This window comes from Stegastes partitus, unplaced genomic scaffold, assembly GCF_000690725.1.
Source record: "Stegastes partitus isolate 25-593 unplaced genomic scaffold, Stegastes_partitus-1.0.2 Scaffold91, whole genome shotgun sequence".
NCBI classification, from domain to species: domain Eukaryota; kingdom Metazoa; phylum Chordata; class Actinopteri; family Pomacentridae; genus Stegastes; species Stegastes partitus.
Genome location: NW_007577822.1, coordinates 851,388 through 876,396, shown reverse-complemented (window position 1 = coordinate 876,396; position 25,009 = coordinate 851,388). Strand labels below are relative to the sequence as shown.

The following is a 25,009-nucleotide window of genomic DNA, read 5'->3' as shown; positions in this document are numbered from 1 at the left end:
ACGCATTGCCTTCATCTTGACCTTAACCCTTTTCTTTGGTTATTGTTCTATATGCACGTAGCATATTTACATAAGCTATAATACTAACATGAGGAACAATATGTCGCTTCTCTTTGACCCATTCAGACACGTTCACACACAAGTGGTCTAACGTTTGACTCATTTTTATCCTTATATCAATTTAGGCTTTTAATTTTCATCTCATTTTACCTCCCACTGCTCTAACTTTAACACTTTATTTAACAGTCTTTATTATTTTAAGTTTACCTACGAATATTTTCATTGATATTGTTTCTTATTTGAGCAGCTATGTCTTTTGCTGTGTTACTCAGCTTGTACTTGTGAAGGAGGCCTTCATATGTTGAGTTTAAATAGAAAATGAATGAATGGATAAAAAAATGTTTTTGGAAAAAGAAGTTGCATACAGTTGTCCTCAAATCTATTCGTACCCTCTCACTAAAGAAAGAAAACAGGTGTCACTGAAATCAGTTGAAATTGACAAAAGTAATAATAAATAAAAATTTAATGAAAATCATGACATTGCTTTTGAATTGTGGTTCAACAGAAATGTATTTTTACAAAAATAAACGAACAAAAACACAAGCAAACAAGCATGATGGGACCCATGAACTAATAGCCAATCATAATTCTCTAATTCATCTGGGACAGTTTTCTATATTTTTTTATTTTTTTTTTTTCGACCACAATTCAAAAGCAATGTTTCATTACACTAAATTATAATTTAGCAAATTTTTATTTATTACCACTTTGTGTGGCCGGTGTAAATTTTGCCTTTTCTTTAATGGAAGGTTATGAATAAAATTGAGGTCTACTGTATGTATTTAGGTACATAAAGCAAAATACTTGATGCACAGGAAATTACTGCTTTACAAACGAAAAATGGCAACAACAAAAAAAAAATAATGTATTTGTTTTATTTTAAAAATATATCACAACATTTATGAATGTGTTTGTTTGAATCTAAATAATTGTTGTGTTTAATTAGTGTTACGTCGAATAGTTGGGTCTGCGGTCCCACCCCTACTTCAAAATAAAGTGCGTCAGCGTGCGTCACACCAAACCCTCGCTCCTCATTGGCTACTGAGTCTGGATTCAACTCAACGCACGGGCCACGTGACCCCCCCTGCCATTTGACGGTAACGAGACTGCGCAAATCATCATGGAGCGCTAACGTCTGAGGAGTGACAGACGAGCCGTTACTGATGTCCGTGCTTTTTTATATTTTGTGAATTCGTGGTGTTGTAGCGCACCACAGCGAGCCGTCTTCGGGGTTTACGTGTAGTCGGAAGCCATGCGGCGGAGTAAGGCTGAGGTGGACCGATACGTCTCCTCGGTACAGAGTTCCTCTCCCTCACTTAAAGAGGTAAGTTGAGCCCGCGGCTAATGTTAGCGTGTTGCGTCCATCATGTCCCACCAACATGTGTCAGCCGGCCGGTGCGAGGACACAGCCCGGACACATGTTCAATGAGCACCAGTTGTAGTTTTAATTAAGAGCACGTTAAGTCGGCAGCCTTAAATTCCGTCTCCCATGTAACCTCTGTTGAGGCGTCCCCGGCTAGCGGCGCGGACGTTAGCTAACCGGCATGATGACGCCTCGTCGTGTCCTCCCCTTGGTGCTGGAAAATGCGCGGCATGGGTTTGTTAGAGCAACGCCAGCTAGGTAGCCGTGCTAAGTAGCCGTTCCGCAGCTAGCTCGGGTAGCCAACTTCTGTTGCTACTACTGGTTTCGTTTATGTGGAAAACGGGAGTTAACTCCCTCCTTTTACCCAAATACCTCGAGGTCGCAGCTGTAAACGAAACATAACTCAGAAATCTGCTGGCTTTTTAGCTTAACAATAATTGCTGATTGGATTGTCTGCAAACATCTTAATGAAGCAGTACATCGTCAACTTAATGTTGTTATCCTTTAATGACTAGACATGCAATAATAATAATCTCATTAAAATGTTGTTTTAGATTGGGAGAATGACGATATTGGCTGTTACATGAATACAAATGACGTAGTTGTAGTTTTTGTAGTTTGTGTGTGACCAGCATGTTTAATGTAAAACATGTCCATGATGTGACAGACTGGCATCATGCTATCAACAGCCGCCTATAGTTTCAACAATAAAATCAAAGTCCTACAATTGGAAAATTGAATGCTAAGCTAATGTATTCCAGTTCCTGGCAACACAGAAGTCATTAACACCAGTTCTAGTCTAGGAAGTAAGAAAGGCCAGCAGTAAATCTGAGGAGGAGATAATCCCATGAACATGTTGGCTGAGATGTTGTTCGCTCTCACCCTGTGGTGGTTGCTGGTGTCTGGGATACATCCCAGTGAGTCAACAACCACTTAACGACATTCACCGTTGGGTCTTCTGACTAACTTAACAAGCTAAATATCAAATTGTTGATCCACTGATATATTTTCTTTCCACAGAAGCCAGTCAAAGGATTTTTATTTGCTAAATTGTACTTCGAAGCGAAGGAATATGAACTTGCAAAAAGGTAAGCATGTGATACTCTCCATTGTTGAACAAAGGCCTCTCTTTGTTGCGTCTATCCAGCATTTTATTAACCATAATTGTGCATGTAATCCTTCCTGCTCTTCCCAGGCATGTTTCAGAGTATCTCAAGGTCCAGGAGAGGGATCCCAAAGCACACAAATTCCTTGGACAGCTCTACGAGAGAGAAGGAGATATCAACAAGGCAGTAGGATGTTACAAGGTAGAAACAACATGTCATCCTAAAAGGGAATGTGTTTTCAGAAATCCAATAGTTCAGCACGTATTTTAATAGAAAGGAACATTTTTTTTATTTTTTTTAAAAAGTGGCTAATCAAAGTCTGCCACAAGCCCTGAGCCAGCTCTGAGCTTTTGTGTACTGCACGATGTATTGTCGCAGCATATTCTTGCGATATGATAGCGTGATGTAAAGCAGAGCAAACGCATCGGTGCAACAACTTAGTTTGCTTTTTATTTGGTTGCTTATTTGATTTTTCTGCAGAACATTGACTTTGTTGAAGTGCAGGCTCCACATGTGCATAGCGAAGTGAGCAAGGGACAGGAGAGAGACACTGAAAAAGGAAGATATTGTTGCAAAAGAGAATAGCAAGTGTTAAACAAATCAGACAACAATGCAAGTGCACAATCAATCAAATATTTATCACAATCAAATGAGCCTGACTGCAATATTGACATTGTTGACGCAACAGCGACCCAGCAAACCTCAAGAGTAGCCGCAAGTGGTGCGTTCAGGGAACATCAGAGTCTATCAATAGCTGTTTTATCTGGTCAACAGATGGTCAACAAGTTAGATGTTTTGGGTTCAATTTTATTTTTGTTTTACCTTCTAGAGGATGCACTGAATTGAGGTAAAGAAAAATCTTATTTAGGGTAATACTGTTGTACTAATTTGTGCATTGGCTGGAAGGTGGTAGAACATGGAAATTAAAAGGTCCTCAGGTTAGAAGTCCCATGTGACTGTGTTCCATGTAACAGCTGATTCGTAAAGTTACAGCAATGTAGATGTACTAACCAAACAGGTATTTGTACTGGATTTAATACCTGGGCAGGGAGGAGAAATAACACCCGTCGTCTGGATTTGGTTGAATCTTCCTTGTTGCAAATCTAATTAAGAAACTATGTAAAAATCTCATGTTTGTTCCTGGGGACTGCTTTCCATAGAACACGTTGCGGTTTCAGATGTTTTTCCCTCCTGCGTGTGTGTCAGGAATAAAAGTTGCAGACACTGGAAGTTTTGGTTTGTTATGTAACGGGTAATCCATCAAAGTGAGCTTGTAATGCCCTCTCTTTTTGTTTTTTTTAAATGATAGTGCTCGCAGGCAGCTCTGTTAATCTTTACCGACCTAATATCGAAACCAGTACAGAATTGTGTGTATTTGGTTGCCTCCTGATTGTGGTAGCAGCAGCTCGGATGTCTCGGGGTGTTTTTGAGTCACACCTGCGTTACCGTGTTGATGAAGACTAATGAATGCTTTAAACATGTTCCAGCAGGTTTCTAGTTGATGAGATAAACAAAGTGTTGTTAGTGATCGTCGCTGATGTTGAGAGTTTGTATTTCTGTCACTGATGACTTGAGTCCATATCAGTAATGAGGCCCGACTAGACACTACTAAATACTGTCCACTATATATTCCTTGTACATTTCCAGTGTTTTTATTGCAACTCTTTACACTTCAAAAGGACTACCGACTCTCCCCGTCAGAAATGCTCGTTTAATTACTTGTGTTCCCAGTGCACAGTAGACTGAATAAAGTGCCGCCTGATAATGTTTGGTCTTGGAAGAAAAAAAAAAACAGCTCCTGCCTCTGCTTTCATTAAAAGAATAAATTAATTATGTCAGTGTGAGAAGGAAGAGGAGGTGTCGAGTTTTTATTCTCTCTGTTGGCACAAAGTAGGGAAACAAATAATTGGCGGAGCATATGATGCACATGTTTGGCTTTCTTAAGTAAAATCAAACACAAAAACTGATGTGCTGATAAACATGACACTGACCTTAGAGTCTGGATTCATCATGTTTATTCAGTAACCTCATTAGACTTTATCGAGGTGGAAATTAATTAATGAATTATCATACGAGTGTTGCTTTTACACCTCTTTCATGTTGTCAGTGCTGTGTTTTGAACAGTCTTGCCCTTTGAATAAATCACCCATCTTCAGGCTTTTGTGGTAGTCCTAATTTCTTCCCCTCTGTGTTTATGTAGCGGTCAGTGGACTTGAACCCAGCCCAGAGGGACCTGGTGCTGAAGGTGGCTGAGTTGCTTGTCGGTAAGGAGGAATGTGACAGCAGAGCAGAGTTTTGGGTGGAGAAAGCTGCAAAGCTGTTACCAGGGAACCCGGCAGTCTTCAACCTGAAGGTGAGGTTCCTTTTTTTTTTTCTGGGGCTCCAATCAGACCTTGGTCATGCCCCGCCTCTCTTTCATCTCGTATGTTACCAACAACTGTCTAGTTCACACTTTCCTGCTATGTCCATCACCTCAACATCATAGTCTTTCCATGCACAGAATTTACCTCGTTAGTTAAGCAATCTACGAAAGAGGTGAATATTATTTAAAAGCAGAGAGGATGCACGCTGACTATTTTCTGTTTATCTGCATCCAGGAGCGTCTGTTGAGTCGTCAGGGTCAGCAGGGCTGGAACAGGTTGTTCGACCTCCTGCAGGCCGAGCTGGCAGCGCGGCCCGGTGACGCCCACGTGAATGTGAAGTTGGTTCAGCTGTTCTGTCAGGACGGGCGGCTGGATGAGGCTGTTAAACATTGTCTGACTGCTGAGAAAAGGGGCCTGCTGCGCCACAGTCTGGACTGGTACACTGTGGTTGTGCACACACTGCAGGTCAGTACCGACTTTAATTTAGTAGGGCAGGTGTGTACGATACACTTTGAAAGGACCAGTACACTGTTTAGCATGCTTCTATGTTCTGTTCTGTTTCTCGACTTAAATCTAACCTGTTTAATTTGGAGAAAAATACTGAAGAAGCTATGAAATTTGTTTCAGGATTATCTTGCTCAACCCAGCGTCTCTAGCAATGAAAAGATGTGTCGCCGTCTTCAGAGGGAGCTGCTATTGGCGCACTGCAGCCTGCTGAGAATCACATTGTCTGACAGCAGTGTACAGCCCAGCCTAGACGCACTCAGAGGGTAGGTCAGGTCCTGTGTTGTTGGATTCATAATCTGCAGAAAAGCTCTGTCTATAAAATCTAATTTGTCAACTTTAATTTCATTTTTAGATTTAGAAATAATTTACATCATAACATTGTGTCTCTATATGTTGGTCACAGCTCTGTTAAAGTCACAGTTATGCTTAAACAAACTTTAAACAGCATCATGAAGCATTAATAAGTCACATTTAGCTGTTTTATCTGGTCCTTTTATTAAAAGACTAATCGCAGTGCAAGCGCTGGTTCTACTGTGCTGAGACTTCGGTTCACACTTTGGTCACAGAAGGTGTAGCTGAATCAAGAGAACCACATGAGTCTTTTGTGCCTTGACCATTTAGTACAAATCAGGAAAACATCAAATTATTGCTGTAGGTTTTTAAGATGTGTTTCTACAAGGACAACCATTAGTTTCCAAGAGTGCAACTGCAGGAAACTTTGTGCAATATTTTTCTTAAGCTGTGTCTCTGTGTGTTTCTAGTTTTGACCAAGCCATGCAGACGCTGAGCAGCGTTGCGGGTCGCCACACGGACGATCTTTGCGAGGTGTTTGTGGAGATGAGGGGTCACCTCTACCTGCATGCTGCCACGCTGCTGTTAAAACAGGCTCAGGATCGCCAGCAGACCTGGAGGGCAGTCATTGACCTGGCTGCACTGTGTTACCTCGTAGCATACCAGGTACGAACACACCATCTAACCACCAGTTCAACCAGCTGATTGACTGGAATAGGACCAGGTCCATTCATATATACACAAGTACACCCAAATCTATTGGTTGCTGCTGATTCTCTTTCAGATTGTAAAACAGAAAAATGTTGAAAATTAGACCATTTTGTTTATTTTCCTTTTGTGTATTTACTTTGTTTATGTTAAAGTCACTATGCATCTTTTAAATGTACTGCTTTTTTGTTGTTTTTTTTTCCACCAGGTCCCCAGACCAAAGCCAAAAGTGACCAAAAGAGACCAGTCGGCTCCACATCTTCTGGAGCTGCTGGCCAACGACCGACAGAGTCAAGCCGGGCACATGTTGTTTAATCTGAGCTCTGATTCGTCTGCCTTAATCAGAGAGGTCTGTTCTTGTGTTCTGATTCAGTTTAGTTAAAGCCATTTAAACCTGGAATGCAAAGTGCTTCATGTCACTGAAAGGCAATGTGTTAAGTTGAGGAAAGTCATTTTTTAAAGTGTGCAGAATGACACGGAGGCGATGCGCTACAGGTGCAAACATCTTATTGCCCAGACGCAACCATGGCTGGAGAGCTACAGCATTATTTTTTTGTAGTTATTATGTTAGCAATCCTTAATCCATAACGTCATAGATTGTGCTGTTCACCAGTGTTATTATTTATATCCCTTCATACATTTATATTTATTTAGAAACATTCGTAATAATTTCATGTTCTCTCTGTGTAGGTAGTGGAAGCGTTTGGAAACCGCAGTGGTCAGGACTCTCTGTTTGAGCTCCTGTGGGGTCCGCAGGCCTCCACCGGAGCTTCCTTTATCGCCAATGATGACATTCGTTCCATCAACTCCATGGCTCCAGAGCTGTCTCAGCTGGCCAAGTGGGACACTGGTACGAAACCATTAATGTGCCCGAATACGAAAGTACCCAGAAGAGATATTCAGTGCTGCAGCGATGTTACTCCTAGGCTGTGATAATACCTTGCTGCCTCATCCGTAGGTTCCATCCTGCTGCACAACGGTAATTTGCAACATCTGAGCTGGTTGGGGCTGCAGTGGAACCTCCTGACACAAAGGCCGGCACTGCGAGAGTGGCTTCAGCAGCTCTTCCCGAGGCTCACGCTGGAAACCTCCAAGCTAGACACTAACGCACCAGAGTCGATCTGCCTGCTGGACCTTGAGGTAAGATGTAGCTGCTTTGGTGGATCAACATAATACAAAATGAAAAGATTTATAGGCTTTTTTCTGTACGTAGGGATGAAATATTGTGTCACTTGAAAGGAAAATATTTGTACTTGGTCGCTGGACCTTGAAGATATATTTAGACTTCTAGATTTGTTGGTTGTGCACAGTCAGGGAAACATGGTCATTTGGTGGCCTCTCTTTCTTTTTCCCCTCAGTTAAAATGCACATATAGTTGCATTTTTGGTATACTGTTTAATGGACAGTGTTATCTAAATGTACGAAACCATGGCTGAACATTCCCCTGAAATTGTATTTCACAGGCCAGTAAGTGTGTTCACCTCAAGCTCTTCAATTTGTGGCTCTATCCAGGTGTTTTTGTACGGCGTGGTGTTCAGCAGCCACTGTCAGCTCCAGGAGACGGCAAAGATCAACAGCGGAGTGAACCAGCAGCAGCAGCAGCAGCTCTATGAGCCTCGCTGCCTGCCTCTTCCTCTCCTCCGCCTCCTGACCACCGACAGACAGAGGGAGTGGTGGGATGCCATCTACAGCCTCATTCACAAACTAGCAGCGTGAGTGTCAAGAAATCTAAGACAAAACATCACAAGCTGGGCTTAAAACTAAACATAACTTGCAGTATAATTGGCCAAAATATAAGCTGTTTAAATGATTATACCAACTGATTTGTTAACGGATATGATTGGTTACCCTTGAAGTTGTTTTAAGCAGAATTTGTTTCAGCAGGACTTCTCCCAGTGGATTAGATTCTGATGCTGATCTCCGCTGTTTTTATCATATGCTTGTTTCTCGGTGTTTAGCTATTGAGACAGACTCAAGACATTTACCTCCACATTTTCCTAAGGTGTTACTGTCAGCAGCCAGTATGCCAGCTGTTTTGCATTTTAGGGAAATCATAGACGCAGCTCAACTCTTATCCGGCTCGCAGACCATTTTGACACTAAATCTAAACTTGTGTTGAACCACTTTGTGACAGTTTTAATAAAAAATGAAGACAGTAGGCATGAGCACAAACATTTTTCTTTCTTTCTTTTTTTTTTAAACAAGAAGTTGGTTATCTTTTACCCTTTGTTTGTTGAACCTTGCCTGTTTTAATCAGTGACATGGACAGGGCAAAACACAGTGCTGTAGTTAATGTACAATCCTATTCAGTGTTTTTGATGTACTTGTTGTATTTCTCCAAACAGGGAGTGGGGCCTTTATTTACCTCAACTGCAGAGGAAAACATGTCTTTTTTTGAAGCAGCCTTGTATTTAGAGGCAGACCTCTATTTCTAACGCTTTGTTCCACATGTGTAACTGGTTATATTTTAGTACAAAGCCTTGTTTTGCTCTGTGAAAGTTGGAGCATAATGCAAACAAATTCAACCCTTAATGTAAGAATTTCCGTGGGCAGAAACCTCTCAGCTCTTAAGAGTTTTTTTATTGAGAATCAGAACAATAATGTTATAGGCTACAAAACAACTAAGTGTTGAAAATAGCATGATTATATTTTGAGTTTATTAAACTGAAGTGGTGCTTTGTGTTCAGCTGGCGTCTACATTACATTACAGACTCCAGGAGTCCTTGTTTTTTTCTCTCCAGTCTGTATTCGGGAAGCAGCTTTTATTTGTTTGTGTCAATCACAGTCCTGGCTGTTACCGGAGACCTGGCTTTTTATTTGATTGTCAATTTTCATTTGACGAAATATGGCATTAAGTGTTTTTGTTTTTCCTTTTGCAGTCCTGGCATGTCGGCCAAGCTGCGGATGATTGTGCAGCACGGGCTGAACACTCTGAGGGCCAGAGAGAAACATGGGCTTCAACCAGCGCTGGCCATCCACTGGGCTCAGTGTCTCAGCCAGACGGTACACACACACACACACACACACACACACACACACACACAGATGCATACACTCAAGTCCATTGTGCCAAATGTGATCACTTCATGGCATGAAGCAAATGTTTTTTTAATAAATCAGTCAGTTGGAAATCTCCTTCAGAGTCCTTCAAAACATTGTGGCACTGCCACAACATAAAGGCAAAGCAACACAGGGATTAATGTGCCGTATAAACATCATGATGACAGTCAAGTTCCTTCATTTAAAATATTATTAATGTAGTCGGCTAGAAAGTCCAGATCATCTGAGGGAGGCAGTCATTTACACATGGAGACAAGCTGCCCTGCCAGCTAACAAGCATCTAGGAAACTCAGGAGCTTGACAGACACTATGCAGACATTTATGCTCTCACACCTGCTCCTTTCGGTCACTCGATCTCCAGCTGCTAAACAGGATTAATTTTAAGATGTCCTAACAGCCTCATGTGTTACTTCTTTGACTGTGTGTCTTTATAGAGTTTCCCACCGCTGAAGAAATGACTTGTGTCCAACGACTACTGTAACTTTTGTATTCAGCTCATATGACAGGCTCACCTTCTCTCTGACGTCTGTCTGTTTGTGTGTTAAAAACACAGGGTGATGGAGTAAACTCGTACTACGACCAGAAGGAGTACATCGGCCGCAGTGTCCACTACTGGAAAATTGCCCTCCCCCTGTTGGAGAAGATCAAAAACAGACGCAGTATACCGGAGCCACTCGACCCCCTCTTTATCCACTTCCCTTCCAAAGACATTCAGGTTAATACTGTTGTCATTTTTTAAATGGTATTTGGGGTTTAATTAAGGAATAGCGGCCACCTTTGGCCTCATGAGTCTCTTTGGCTTCATCTGTAAATCACAGTTTCCTATTTTTGCCAGCTCTTTATGTTGTTACACATATGATGTGCCTCAAGTGCTTATATATTGTAGTGTGTGCTGTAATGCACATACATTTAATGTATTAACATTATGTCTAATGTGACATTTATCAATAAGTAAGATATTTTGTTGATCCGAGATGTTCTATGTAGATCGTAGGCTTTGGGGGACCTCTCTAAAAAAAATCTCTAACAAGGACTAGCACAGCAAATATGTATGTGCCTGTGATGCAAATAGCTCTTTGGAGTGAAGAATCCAAGTGGTACTGTGTTGACTCACAAATTGTGTGTTTGTGTGTCCGTGTTTCTTTTCAGATTTCTTCTGTGAAAGGTTATGAAGAGGAAGCCAGAATAGCGTATGCGGCGCTCCTTGACATCGAAGGCAGAACCGAGGAGGCCATCGCTGCCTTGGAAACCATCAATAACATGTCATCCATCTGGCATTTGGCTCAGGTAAGTCATAAATAAAATATACTCGGGATCTGTTGGTCTTAGTTTTACCATTCTGCTTCGAATATTGCTGCATGTTTTTAACCATCAGTTGTGGTAGATGTGCACCAAAAAGAGTTTTGTACAGACCCACTTTCAGGTTTGTTAGGCCCATGTCTGGTCAGGTTGTAGCTGTTTGGGCAGCACTCAGACCACCAGGGTATTATGCAGGGGTCATCATAATGTTGTGCCTAATCAGTGTGTCTGACTCAGCACAGAAAACAACCAATTTTGCATTTGTCATCGCTCTTGGGAACTGTATCAGTTAAAGTGCAAATTAGAGGTATTCATTGTCCGGACTACAAAAAGTACCCAATCACGTCTGCTCTATCTCATACCATGCTGTTAGTTTCACTGCATACTTCAATATTTGCTGTCTTAGAACAGACATCCTTTCATCTGTGTCAGCTCTGTAAATCCAAGCACCCAGCTTATGTGTATTATGAGATTGGTGCATGTCTCATATCTAAGCTAGAGTTCCTGTTCCTGGATTGTTTTCTATAACGTTTGGTGATTTCTTGGCAGATCTATCAGCGACTGTCAGAGGAGGCCAGCAATGGAGTTGAAGAGACTCAAGACAGGTGCATCACCTTTCTGAGAAAGTTCAGGAACTACCTGTCTAAGATCTACAGTGCCAATGCAGATGACATTGAGAAGGTGAGTTCCAGTTTGGAACCTTCAAACTATCAAAAGTAACCCTAACAACTTAAAATGTCACAATTGTTATAATTACTGATTCCCTGTTTGCTTAAGGAGTTAGCGCTGTGGGCAGTGTTTCCTCATGCTGTTACTTGTGAATGTGAACTCTGTGATTGTGTATCTGTTACCGACTGTTTGTGTCGCAGTTGCCTGTGTCCATGGAGGAAGTCGTGGACCTCCTCAATGACGTAAACCAGCAGCTGGGAGACAGTGGGGAGGCCATGGATGAGGAGGACGAGAAGGAGGACGAGGGTCGAAGAGGACCAGCCCACTCCAGCCCTGCTCATCTCACAGAAACAAGCGCAACCATATCCCACATTAAGTTTTCCACTCCGTCTCCCAACAAAAGCATCGTCTCTCCTTCCAAAAGACTAGTAGGTCCAGATTATTATCATTTACAAGGCCTTCTCAAACTTTCATTTCTTTTTGATAAGTGTTATTGAATTTATGACGTTTCAATTAATCACAAAAATCACTAACAGTTTTAAAAATCTGTTCACACCCTGTTGTCTAGATTTCTCCCAAGACACCACCTCATTGGGTGGAGGACCAGAAAAGTCTCCTTCAGATGCTGTGCCAGCAAGTTGAAGCCCTCAAGGTCAGAATCAAAGATTAAACACTGTTTTTAAAACTGATTTAATACAACTTAGTCCCCATATTGGCGAAGACTGGTGTGTACCAATGATTGTACGTTACTCTTTCCATGTATGAATGTGTCAAATTGAGTAGCATCTCTATCAACCCCTGGTTTTGCAGAACGAGGTTCATGACCTGAGACATAACTCATCGGGAAACGCAGGTTCTCCTCATAAGATGTATGGAGAGAGCTACGGGGCCGAGGGCCTGCAGGAACCATTTACCCCGGTCCAGTCCTACCATGGAGCCCCCCTAACAGGTCAGTCTGCTGTCTAGAACTCAAAGATGTTTAAAAGTATAGTTCCATCATTTAGTCCATAGAACAGCCACGAATATAACAGAAATCTCAAAATGTTTGTTTGTGTTTTTAAAGTTGCCACCACAGGCCCCTCTGTGTACTACAACCAGTCTACAGCTTATAACTCTCAGTATCTCTTACGCACAGCAGCAAATGTAACGCCTACCAAGGTAATTATTATCATTCAACATTGGTTCTAATGAACTTGGTCATCGTGTGCTGAGTGACATTTGATTTCTGTTCGTTCTCTATGCAGGGTCCAATGTATAGTGTGAACCGGATGCCTCCTCAGCAGCATATGTATGCCTACCAGCCGCCCACTCACACACCTCCACTACAAACAGCTCCACCCTGCATCTACCCTCCACAAGAGCAAGTCTTTGGTGCCCCTCTTCGATTTGAATCTCCAGCCACAAACCTTCTTTCTCCATATAGTGAGGAATATTATGGCCAGAGTGTTCCCCCGCAAACCACTAATCCACCTCTGCCTGAACCTGGTTACTTCACCAAGCCTTCTGTAGTCCCTGTTCAGCCATCAAAGAGCATCGAGGGGAAGCCTGTGGACTTCGGAAAGCTCTCCTTCAGCCAGCAGGCCCCTGCTGAGGTCCCCAGAGTGCCTAGTTTTGGTGCAGGGGCAGTTGCCCAGTCAACACCTTCAGCTGCTTTTAAATTCAACTCCAACTTTAAATCCAATGATGGAGATTTCACTTTCTCGGCTTCCCAAGCCAAACACAGTGAAAGTTTGCTTGGTCTTCTCACGTCAGACATTCCCACCAAACCAGATGCTATTCAAGAGAAGCCAGCAGCTCCAGAGCAACCTCCCAGCCAAACAGGCATCTTCACATTTGGTAATAAAAATATTACTAGCTTTTCATTTGTTGAGTCTGCACAGAGCACAGCTACTGGCAGTCTGTTTGGGAAAGTGGAACAGCCATTTAAATTTGGAGATATTACCAAGCCTGCATTTGACATAGCCAAGCCAGCAGCAGAACAAGAAAGAGCAGCGGAGAGCGACAATGACAGCACTCACATTGAGGAGGATGAAGACGGGCCTCACTTTGAACCCATTGTACCTCTTCCTGATAAGGTGGACGTGAAAACGGGTGAGGAAGAGGAGGAAGAAATGTTTTGCAACAGGGCAAAGTTATATAGATTTGACGCTGAAACAAAAGAGTGGAAGGAACGGGGAATTGGCAATGTAAAAATCCTGAAACATAGCACTAGAGGGAAGGTCCGACTCTTAATGAGAAGAGAACAAGTCCTTAAGATCTGTGCAAACCACTACATCACTGCTGACATGCTGCTGAAACCAAATGCAGGCTCTGACAAATCTTGGGTGTGGAATGCCATTGATTATGCAGATGAGGAGCCCAAGCCTGAACAGCTGGCCATCCGTTTCAAAACGGTAGATGAGGCATCACTTTTTAAAGCCAAGTTTGAGGAAGCCCAGAAAATTGTGCTCAAATCACCAGAAGAGCACAATCAACAGGAGAGGAAAGAGGAAAGCTTGAAAGAGGCCGACTCTCTGGCAGCCCAGTTTGCACTCAAGGAAGGGGAGTGGGAGTGCGCTGTGTGCTGTGTTAGAAATGCTCCCACAGATATGCGGTGTCTGGCGTGTCAAACTCCCAATCCCACATCTTCATCAAAACCAGACATTCAGCCTGCAGGTGAAACCAAAGCCAGTCCATTTACTTTCAAGTTTGGTACAGATTCATCAAAAACAAGTAGTTCTGGCTCTACATTTACTGGATTTGGAGCTTTTGGAGCATCTGCAACCTCTTCATTTACATTTGGCATCAGCTCTTCAAAACCTGCTGACACAGGAACCAGTGCATTTGGTGGCTTTGGAGCTCAGTTTGCCAAGAAGCCAGGGCAGTGGGACTGTGACACATGCTCTACAAGAAACGAGGCCTCTGCAGACAGTTGTGTTTCTTGTAAAGCTCTTAAAGCGTCAACTGCCACAGCACGAACCATACCAGCTGCAGATGCACCTGCTATGCAGCCCCCTGTATCTACTGTAGACTCTGGGTTTGGTGCCCAGTTTAGCAAGAAGCCCGGTCAGTGGGACTGTGATGTATGTGAAGTAAGAAATGAAGCGTCTGCTGTTAAATGTGTTGCCTGTAGCAGCCCGAACCCTGCTGCTAAATCGACAGTAGGGCCTCCAGTAGTGTCAAACCTGCCAGCAGAGTCAGGATTCGGGGCTGATTTTGCAAAGAAAGATGGGCAGTGGGACTGCAACGCCTGCCTTGTCAGAAATGATGCATCAGCAGCTGAATGCGTTTCCTGTCGTGCACCAAATGAGAATCCTTCTTTAGAAGCCATGTTTGCCAAGAAGGATGGAGAATGGGATTGTGACACTTGTCTGGTGAGAAATGATGCTTCTGCCGTCAAATGTGCAGCCTGTCAGACTCCAAATCCCAATTCTAAAAACATAAGCAGCACTGCACCCTCTGCCTCAAGCTTCAGCTTTAGCTTTGGAACCAAGAGTTCATCAAGTCAGCCTGCCGGAACTGGATTTACAATGCCTTTTGGAAGCGGCAGTACTTTTCAGTTTGGTCAAAACAAAGACACAAATTCAGCTGCTTCTTTTAAGTTTGAAGCTCCTCAGTCTGGATCAAGTACCCCTTCTTCCTCAGGCTTCTCTTTCTCCAAGCCCGTTCCAGCAGGTGGCTTTAAGTTTGGCATTCAGGAACCTGCTAAAGAACCCCCCTCAACTAGTAATGAAACACCAACAGGGTCAGCTGCCAGTTTTCTTAAAAGCATTGCTGACAAACACAAGGAAAAGGAATCTCTATCTACACCTTCAGTGGGCCAAACAGAAGAAGATCAGAATCCATTAGTTGCTGGAAAAAACAATACTTTCAGTTTTGCAGACTTGGCAAAATCCTCTGGAGGGGACTTCCAGTTTGGCGAGCAAGACCCCAATTTCAAAGGTTTCTCTGGGGCAGGTGAACAGGTGTTCTCGTCATTTCAGGCAACCCCCACCAAGACAGAAGCTTCAAATGAGCTGGAGGACGATGACATGTACAAAACAGAGGAAAACGATGACATCCAGTTTGAACCAGTGGTTCAGATGCCTGAGAAGGTGGACCTGGTGACCGGGGAGGAGGATGAGCAGGTTCTTTACTCTCAGCGTGTCAAACTGTTCAGGTTTGACACCAACAGCAGTCAGTGGAAAGAGCGAGGTGTGGGAACCCTCAAATTCCTAAAAAACAACACCAATGGTCGACTGAGGGTGCTGATGAGAAGAGAACAAGTCCTGAAAGTGTGTGCCAACCACTGGATCACCACCACTATGAACCTTAAGCCCCTGGCAGGCTCAGACAAAGCGTGGATTTGGATGGCCAATGACTTCTCTGATGGAGATGCCAAACTTGAGCAGTTGGCTGCAAAGTTTAAAAGCCCTGAGCTTGCTGAGGAATTCAAAGAAAAGTTTGAAGAGTGTCAAAGACTTCTCTTAGATATCCCCCTGCAAACTCCTCACAAGCTGGTTGACACGGGCAGAACAGCACATCTCATTCAGAAAGCAGAGGAAATGAAGTCTGGTTTGAAAGACCTGAAATCCTTTTTGACAGATGAGAAAACGAAGATCAAAGATGATGACACCCAGGGAGACATTACAACGTCCAGTGATGTTTCAAGCCTCGCAATCAAGCCTCATGGTGAAACTACTGGCCCCACCTTGGAGTGGGATAACTACGACCTGAGAGAAGACGCTTTAGACGACACTGCCAACTCATCAGTCTACGCCTCCCCCCTTGCCAGTAGCCCCCTGAGAAAGAACCTTTTCCGCTTTGGGGAATCCACTGGTGGCTTCAGCTTCAGCTTCCAGCCTGGAATCAGTCCTGCCAAGTCTCCTGCGAAGCTTAACCAGAGCAGAGCTTCAGTGGGCACTGATGATGAGCAGGATGTAAGCCAAGATGAAGAGCGGGATGGCCAGTACTTTGAGCCTGTAGTCCCCCTGCCTGATTTAGTTGAGATTTCTACAGGAGAGGAAAATGAACTGGTGGTCTTCAGTCACAGAGCAAAGCTGTATCGTTACGACAAGGAACTGGGACAGTGGAAGGAGAGAGGTATCGGAGACCTCAAGGTCTTGCAGAATTATGAAACCAAACGAGTGAGGTTGATAATGAGGAGAGACCAGGTCCTTAAGATCTGTGCCAACCACTGGATCACAGCAGCTATGAAGCTGGAACCTATGAAGGGGGCAGAGAAGGCCTGGGTCTGGAGTGCTATGGACTTTGCTGAAGAAGGAGAGGGCAATATTGAGCAACTGGCTGTGAGATTCAAACTGCAAGACACTGCAAATACATTCAAACAGGTCTTTGAAGAGGCCAGGCTTGCACAGGACAAGCTGGAGCTCATGACTCCAGTGACATCCAGAGTTGCGGCACCACAAGACGATGGAGCTGCAGGATCTGCAACGATTGCTGCGACTGTATGTGGGAAGGCAGCCATCGCTGTTCTGGAAGAGACTACAAAAGAACGTACAGAACTTTCTCCTGACACCAGTTTATGTGCTGCTGGGCCTCAGAGTCCAGTCAATCCTACAAAGACTGTGGTGTCTCCACCCAAGTTTGTCTTTGGGACTGATAGCCTTCAGAAGATCTTTGGCACTCCTAAATCTCCCTCTGAAACCGATGAATCTGCATCTGCTCTGAAAGCCAAGGATTCGGGACGTCCTGCCACGGCTTCGCTTTCAGCTCCTGCATTCAAAATCCCAGATAAAGGTAAAAAAAGAAATAATAATAATGACGTGAAATATTTGTCTGTTCTATTTTTGAATGAGTATCACAACTGTTTCTGTTCATTTTATTTTTTACTCCACTGTCTTGTTTCATCTGCATCTCATTGCTCCATCATCTCAGTTGGCCCAGACCCACCTAATTTTTCACCAGGGCAGAAACTGTATTGAAATCAGAATTTCCATTTCCTCCCCACGTTGTCACTGTATATGTAGCCGTACCTGTATATTTAGTAAATATAGAGAGAAAATATTTACAAAAAGTTATACACAGCAGGTTTAAGTGAACATACTGCACATACGTTACACACCTATAACATTAACAGAACTTATTTCGTTATACTATTTGCTCATCACACACTCACAGTATTTCATATTCAACAATTTTGGCAATGTATTCTGATTATACCAGCCTCACAATTAGTTTCTCTTCGCCCAACAACCCATCATCCTTTAGGGCTGGATTTTAGGCTTTTCAAAGATAACCCAATGGCTTTTTGGACCAGCACATCAACCACCCAATTTGAACCCCAAGGTACTCCAATCACTGCAGTGTGTGTTAACACTTCTCAGCTGTCACCTGGCTGGAGCGTACTACTAGAGAGAAATAACCTGGATGCACGGAGTGGAAAAACAATGACGCTAATGTGTTGCATGTCCATTGTGTGGAGGTGCAGTTTTTTTTTTTTATTGTTTAGAGAAACGTAGTCATGCTAATACTTATAGTAGCACCTGTGTCACAGTATTGAAGTGTCTGCATTTAATATATGTTGGTTTACTAGCTGATGATTGATTCTAAAGAGGATATTCATTTTAACTTGGTCACTTTATTAAAAGCTACTACCGTTTTATTACTATCTCACTGCATAACACACTATTTCAGAGTTCCTAATTTAGTTCTATAAACAACAATCAGATGCATTTATGCCGTCCTTCTGTTCATGGTTGTAACAGCTTTGTACAAATTTAAAAAAAGGCAAATTCAGAAGTACAAAGATGGTAAAATTCCAGTGGAGTATGGAATGTGATTCCTTGGCAAACTTTTACCGACTCGGTAGACTTTGATTACTTAACGCATGAAATCAAATAGAGTTTTAAATAGCAGCAGGAGACAGGTCAGTAAAAGCTGAATGTCTTCTGAAAGGTGAGCTGAGAGCAGAGGACATTCCCGGAGAGAGGAATGCACTGTGCAAACGTCACACGTGCCATTTTTAGTGCAGGATGTGTAGCAACAGCGAGAAATGCAAGTCCCCGTCTGGTTTGATTTCTGTCAGCGATATTCACATCAGCAAAGGCTAATTAGGGCTAAAGTTGTGGTATTTGTGCTGTTTAGTGTTGCAACACAATGTGTCCCAACAGTAAGTGGTGTCAAACAAAATGCAAAACACAGACTGTACAGGAATGCTGCCCTAATACAGTTTGTCTCTCACTGTTCCAAAACAAATGCATGCTGTTCATACTTGCTGTGCATGACTTTGTGTGCGTGTGTGTGTGTGTCAGTGTGTGTGTGTGTGTGGATCTAACAGTCAATAAATCAACTTGATGTTTGCTCTTCAAAGTACTTCCTTCCCAGCTTGACTTTGCTTCCTCCTATTGTACCTTTTTCTCTCACAGAAACCCCTCAGGCAGAAGGAGGCAGTGCAGGGTTGGATGAGGACTCTGAGGTGGAGATTGTGTATGTCAGGGAACCCACTGCTGAACAGGCAGCTTTAGCCAGGAAACTCCTGCTGCCTCTGACATTCTTCTGCTACCAGAATGAACCAGGCTACACCAGCGACGATCAAACTGATGGTGAGGCCAAAAGATCTGATCCCAGAGAACAGAAGTGTGTTTCGCTTACGTGAATATAGGAAAAGATAACTGTGGTGTTTTTATTTTGCACATTTTTATATTTGCATTTTCCACAAAGTCACATCTGCGTTCAATCATTGATACTAAAGCACCTTGTATTGATGTCTAACAAAACTCTACATGTATTTCCTATTGCATTGTGTCCCAACATTAAATTGTTTAGGCAGGAGCATCACTTCTCACCAGCATTTCATTTGTTTGAAATGCTGTGACTTCCAACTTATCAGCAGAATAGTGTGAAGGAACAAGCATCATGTTTCCTGTAGAAACTAACCAGGGACTACTCACAAAAACATGAATCCATAGTGCCATGAGTTGTCAAAAACTATCCAGGATATCTGTAAGAAGGGTGAAAAATCCCTGCAGTGCTTTACTCTACAGCAAAGCAGAATGTGAGCTTTCATTAAAGTAAGGATGGTTTAATAGGAAGTTACATTCAATTTGAAACTGGCACATTGTGTAAATACATGAATACAGCATCATTCAAAGCACTGATGGATGTAGTCGGTGCTTTCAAACATCAGTGTGAGACAACAACCAGGAGCCCTCTGATTCAGAAGGCTAACAAGCGATTATTTGGAGTTTGTTGCTATTTTCTCACCATAACAACAAAATGTAATATTGTCTTCAGAGGCGATGCAAATGGAAATACTTGAAGCAGACACCAGCATAACACTGTCACACATCCATGCATGCTAGTGTTGTCCAAAGTGAAGTAGGCACAGAATCAGTATTTCTTCCTTCTTAGAGGACAGACATGTAATTTAAGGAAAATTTGTGTTGACTTTGTTTGAACCTTTTAGATGAGGACTACGAGTCGGCAGTGAAAGCGTTGAATGGAAAGCTCTACCCTGATCCTCCGCAGAAGAAGGCAGCAGCTTGTGCTGATGGTGTGTATGTCGTTCCTTCTTGCACGTTATGTCCAGGTCATCTGTCAGAATACCACTGCTGGGATGTGTTTTGCTAACGTTTTAATGGTCTATTCCACATCATATTTTCATCATAGGTGGCAGAATGTATGTGGAGTTTATCTGTGTGTAACGCTCACCTCAGCTGCCAGTCATCCTCTAACCTTAAACCTGTGTGTGCTGTTCTCCAGAGGCAGACTGCCAGGTGGTGTGGGAGAAGAAACCAACGCCAGAGGAGGAGGAGAAGGCCAAAAGTCTCCAGCTTCCACCCACTTTCTTCTGCGGCCTGAGCACCACCGACAGCGACCCGGATCACGACAAACCTGAAGACTTTGAGACAGAAGTCCGCAAAGCACAACAAGTCCTGGTAACAGAAACAGCACTTGAAAAGAGCGACGAGTTTCTACCGATAATAATTCAAATCATGCAGGCAGACAGTATCTAGTAACAGGCAGCGCCATGTACCAGAATGAGAACATATTAGAACCGGCAGGAGGTGACAAGTCATTTGAAACGTTTGTTAGTTTTGTTGGGACAGCTTACAGTGAAGTATCATACAGCCACTCTTTTTAGAGACAAGTAGCTCACTGAGAATGTATTTAATGTAGTCAAGAAATTATGTCAGTTTAATTCTTAAATGTGTACCAGGTTTCCCGGTTAAACCAAGAGGAACAGGCCTCCAGCAGTCCTGCAGAGGCCACAGAGGAGCCAACGCCTTGCCTGTCATCCAGCAGTGGAGAGGCTGCAGGCGGCACATCTGCACCGGACGAACAGACCTCAGACCAGCCAGCAGAGACTCAGACCGAAGCTCGTAGCAGCAGCTCTCCGATCGACTTGTCAACCAAGAAGAGCCCAGAGCCAGAGAGCAACACTGGGACTGATGCTGCAGCTTCTAAAGCTCCAACAACAACTAGTCAAGGTACAAGACGCCTCCGGTATTCCTGTTCTCTACCACAGAAGTAAAACCTCCAGCAGACAGTACACACATTTCAGCTTCAAAATTACTCCTGTGGTTTGGAATAACAGAAATATCTGTATCACTGACGGCTCAAACTATCAGTTTATCCCAGGTTGGAATATCTTATTTTCTCTGTTCTAATTGGCAAATAATACCATTTATTTTTCTCTTATTTATTTTCATACTGTGGCCTGGAATAAGAGAAGTGATGAAATCCGTGGACTGCATTATTTATTGTAGCTACTGTTTGATGAAACTGATCAATAATCATTAACCACCATTAAGTATCATCTACAGCCTCTAATTGTTTGCAGTACTGAGCTCTTGCCTCAGCTGTATATAGTGTTGATGTTGCTGCGTTCAGCCCACTGCCTGCTGCATACAGAAATGAGTGGTAGAAATGAAACAACACTCGGTTCAGCATTTGATCACACCTTTGTTCCTCTGGCTATAGACTCCACCTTCGGCTTCAACTCACTGGGAGGCTTTTCTTTTGCCGACTTGGCAAAAAACACAGAAGGATTTGCATTCGGAGCTCAAGGTCAGCTTTCACATTTTCAAGGTTTTTGACTGACATCTCTGTAATTCACAAAAACAAATTAACTTAACTGCATCTTTTGTTTTTCCTTATGTAGACTCCAATTTCTCGTGGGCAAACGCTGGAGCGACAGTATTTGGGTCTGCAGCGCCCTCTGCACCTAAAAACACTGGTGATGAGGAGGGAAGTGATGAGGAAGAGGCTCCTAACAATGTGGACATTCACTTTGAGCCTATCGTAACCCTCCCTGAGGTACCTTTAAACGCTACGCTTTAACAATTTGGTCTTTTTTCTTTAACAAATAAATTGAAATTTACCGGATATTGTGCTTCTCTCAGGTGGAGACAAAGTCTGGAGAGGAGGATGAGGAAATCCTATTTAAAGAGCGCGCCAGGCTGTACCGATGGGACCGAGACCTCGGCCAGTGGAAGGAGCGCGGCATCGGCGACCTCAAGATCCTCTTCCACCCAACCAAACATTTCTACCGAATCCTGATGAGAAGAGAGCAGGTGTTGAGAGTTTGTGCCAACCACACAATCTCCAAGGCGATGGAGCTTAAACCCATGAACGCCTCAGCCAACGCACTGCTCTGGACTGCCACCGACTACTCAGGTAAGCGTAGATATGAAGACACTCTTGGTACTGCGTGTTAGTGGCTGACCGATTTTCAGCCTGACAGACTGTGGAGGCCGTTGTGTACAGGTTTGAGCCATGCTGCATTCATTTTGTTGATGAGTTATGTATTTTCTCTTCGACCTCAAGTGTCTTTTCGTTGATTTTTTTTAGAAGGGACATGTAGAATAATGTGATTATGATGCAATGTCGCAATTTTAATCTTAGTTGGGGTTATTTTTTCCATTGGACCCACATGTCACACATGACTTTTTAAAAACAAAAACAAACAAACAAAAAAAACGACTGTGCTTTTCGCACCCACCAGTCAGTTTTGCGGTTCAGAGGCTTAAACTATGCCAACGTGTGTTTTGACATTTTAAAGCTGCCTTCTTTCTGACGGTGTCTTGTTTTTGCCTCTGCTTTTCCAGACGGCGACGGTGTCGTGGAGCAGCTTGCGGCCAAGTTCAAGACCCCCGAGATAGCCGAATCCTTCAAGAAGACTTTCTGCGAGTGTCAGAACCAAACTAGTGGCGAGGCCTCAGGCGTCACCTCACCACAGATGTCCAGAGTTCAGGAGCACTCCAGAGACACTAACCCACAGGTGTTCCTCAAAGTGGAAGCTGACGGCCAACTGCTGGGCACCATCACTGTAGAGCTCTTCTCCCACATTGTCCCCAAGACCGCAGAGAACTTCAGGGCTCTGTGTACCGGCGAGAAAGGCTTCGGGTTGAAGGACTCGATCTTCCACAGGGTCATACCAGATTTCATGTGTCAGGTGAGGGAATGATCAGTTGATTTAAATGTGAAAATAGCACACAGTTACATTTCATTCAAGCTGACGTGGAATTTAAAGCAGTACATCCTCCTTTCACTGAATGATGCTTGTTTGTAATTACAGCACACGTAGCATTGTAAATAATTGCCTTCACTACATTAGTTTTCTTTTTTTAAAAAATGATTCAACAGTTTTTGACAGCAACTTTAGAACTCTCAGAGCTACATATAAAATATATATATAAAAAACAATTATCAAAGAGTGTGTGGATGGCCTGTCAAACAGTGTGGCAATATGGATTAGAAGCAGTTTGTCAAACTCTGCAAGCATGAAGTTTTTGTTGACGTTAGTTTAAAGAGAAACCTGTGTATCATGTCCAAAACCACACCGTAGGGTTGCTCTATTGGTTTATTTGAGCAATAGTCAGCAAGCAGCATTACTGCTTTTATTGCAGGATTTTGAAAAGCTTAGTAAAGCTAATGCTATTGTAAAATTGTCATTATTTCACTAATAAAATACACTTTTTATAAATCAATCAGATCAACACTAGCTCAGGGGAAAAGAATGCACTTTGCAAACGTCAGATATTCACGTAACATTACTAATAAGTTCCCCGTTGGTGTTTCAGGGCGGTGACATCACTAACAGCGATGGTACAGGCGGCAAATCTATCTACGGCAACAAGTTTGAGGACGAGAACTTTGATGTTCGGCACACAGGCCCAGGCATTCTGTCAATGGCTAACCGCGGGCGCGATACCAACAACTCGCAGTTCTTCATAACCCTGAAGAAAGCGGAACACCTGGACTTCAAACACGTGGCTTTCGGCTGGGTTCGTGATGGCATCAGTGTGGTGCAGCAGATGGGAGAGTTCGGCACAAAGGGAGGTGTTCCCTCACAAAAGCTCGTCATCACAGACTGTGGACAGCTGTAGCTTTTTCAAGATCAAGGTTTACAGCTAGGTTTAGGTTATTAAGGTAACAAAGACTTTGAAAACCGCGTGTTCCCTGTGCAGTGCATATCCTCCTGCTACAACTGAATACTTAGTCATTAGCTACTGATCATAGGACTGCTGGTCAAGACCCTTCATCACAGAAACTTGTTCCCTGTATCTTGGAATTAGAATCGATTTTGCGGTCCTATAATTTTGTCACCAATGGTAAACGTGGTGTAGTTCAATATGGGAGGAGGCTTTTGGAGCAAATGTATACTTTTGCACTTGCATCTTTATCACCTGTCAATAAATTCTCATAATATGTTTATTATGTGTGTATAATTGTACATGAACTACTTTTTTAATGTTTGTTTTTTGTTCTTTGTTTTGCATGTGTTCAGTTTGAATGTGCCGATCTTTCTCATAAGCTCCACTCTGGTTAATTTTTCCCTTTTTGAAGAAGTCTTAACTATAATTGAAAGGTGAGGTTGCTGTTTCAATGCACCTACTGGTTTATAACCGCACCCCTGCTTTCTGTCCAAATGCCTCTGTGTAACTTTTACTGTAGGGCACCCCTGGTGATTTTTCCTTAGGTAAATGGACTTCACAATGCAGATAATTGGACTCCATATTTTCCCACATAAACCGATGTCATTCTACTGCGTTGCCCAGCGGGTGGCTTTATGATGACATCGCTTTTGGTTTGGATATTACAAAGGAGATCCAATACATGTATAGTTTAAGATTCACAGTAAGAGTTGAAATGGTGCTTACGGTACCAAAATAATACGCTGATTAATGAGAAATAAAGATGCTTTCCAAGTAATGTTTGTCCTTGTGTAGTTCATCAGACTTAGAGGTGCTCATAGACATGTGGTGACAGTGTCTACTTCATCCTACTTTGGTCAATTTTGATTTTTTTCTTTTAAGTCTCAGTACATTTAATACTTATACCTAACAATGATAAATACGTTAATTTGCATTATGTAAAATATTGTAGGGTCTTAATATTTTAATTGCTTGCGTAATTTGTATAATTTGTATAGCTCGCCACAGAGCGTCTGGGCCCCGTGGAGCTCAGTCGGGCACAGGCCAAAGAAGTAACACAGGGCCACCACCCACAGGGCTGTAAAGCAGGGTTGGATCCTATGTTCACCAGGCGGGAGTGGGCCCCCTGGTGGCATAGACTAGTTGTGGTGACGTGGAACGTCAAGTCACTGGCGGACAAGGAACTTGAGCTGGTGGGGGGGGGAGTTGCTTCCTTAGGCGAAA

The 25,009-nt window shown here is 43.0% G+C and overlaps 1 protein-coding gene across 2 annotated transcripts; it reads left to right on the top strand.

The window, feature by feature from the left end:
* The first annotated feature begins 1,178 nt into the window (after positions 1 to 1,178).
* ranbp2 (RAN binding protein 2) lies at positions 1,179 to 24,563 on the top strand. 2 transcript variants are annotated; one of them, XM_008277204.1, is made up of 30 exons: positions 1,179 to 1,384; positions 2,444 to 2,511; positions 2,619 to 2,730; positions 4,730 to 4,882; positions 5,127 to 5,357; positions 5,520 to 5,662; positions 6,161 to 6,356; positions 6,607 to 6,747; positions 7,089 to 7,248; positions 7,357 to 7,538; positions 7,911 to 8,110; positions 9,278 to 9,401; positions 10,012 to 10,173; positions 10,608 to 10,745; positions 11,307 to 11,438; positions 11,627 to 11,854; positions 11,995 to 12,078; positions 12,237 to 12,375; positions 12,490 to 12,584; positions 12,671 to 17,144; positions 17,616 to 17,693; positions 18,773 to 18,949; positions 19,813 to 19,899; positions 20,109 to 20,284; positions 20,566 to 20,836; positions 21,330 to 21,416; positions 21,511 to 21,665; positions 21,752 to 22,025; positions 22,457 to 22,803; positions 23,432 to 24,563. In XM_008277204.1, the coding sequence occupies exons 1-30, from the start codon at positions 1,313 to 1,315 to the stop codon at positions 23,735 to 23,737; spliced, it is 9,192 nt and encodes a 3,063-aa protein (XP_008275426.1). In that variant the 5' UTR covers positions 1,179 to 1,312; the 3' UTR covers positions 23,738 to 24,563. The 2 variants fall into 2 exon arrangements, with proteins under 2 accessions (XP_008275426.1, XP_008275427.1); XM_008277205.1 differs by lacking the exon at positions 17,616 to 17,693.
* Positions 24,564 to 25,009: the final 446 nt, after the last annotated feature.

Excerpts from the sequence above, each read along its gene's own strand:
- ranbp2 (XM_008277204.1), top strand. The coding sequence starts at position 1,313 with ATGCGGCGGAGTAAGGCTGAGGTGGACCGATACGTCTCCTCGGTACAG. Across the intron at positions 2,512-2,618 it reads GAATATGAACTTGCAAAAAG|GCATGTTTCAGAGTATCTCA; the intron begins GTAAGCATGTGA and ends TGCTCTTCCCAG. Across the intron at positions 12,376-12,489 it reads CCATGGAGCCCCCCTAACAG|TTGCCACCACAGGCCCCTCT; the intron begins GTCAGTCTGCTG and ends GTGTTTTTAAAG.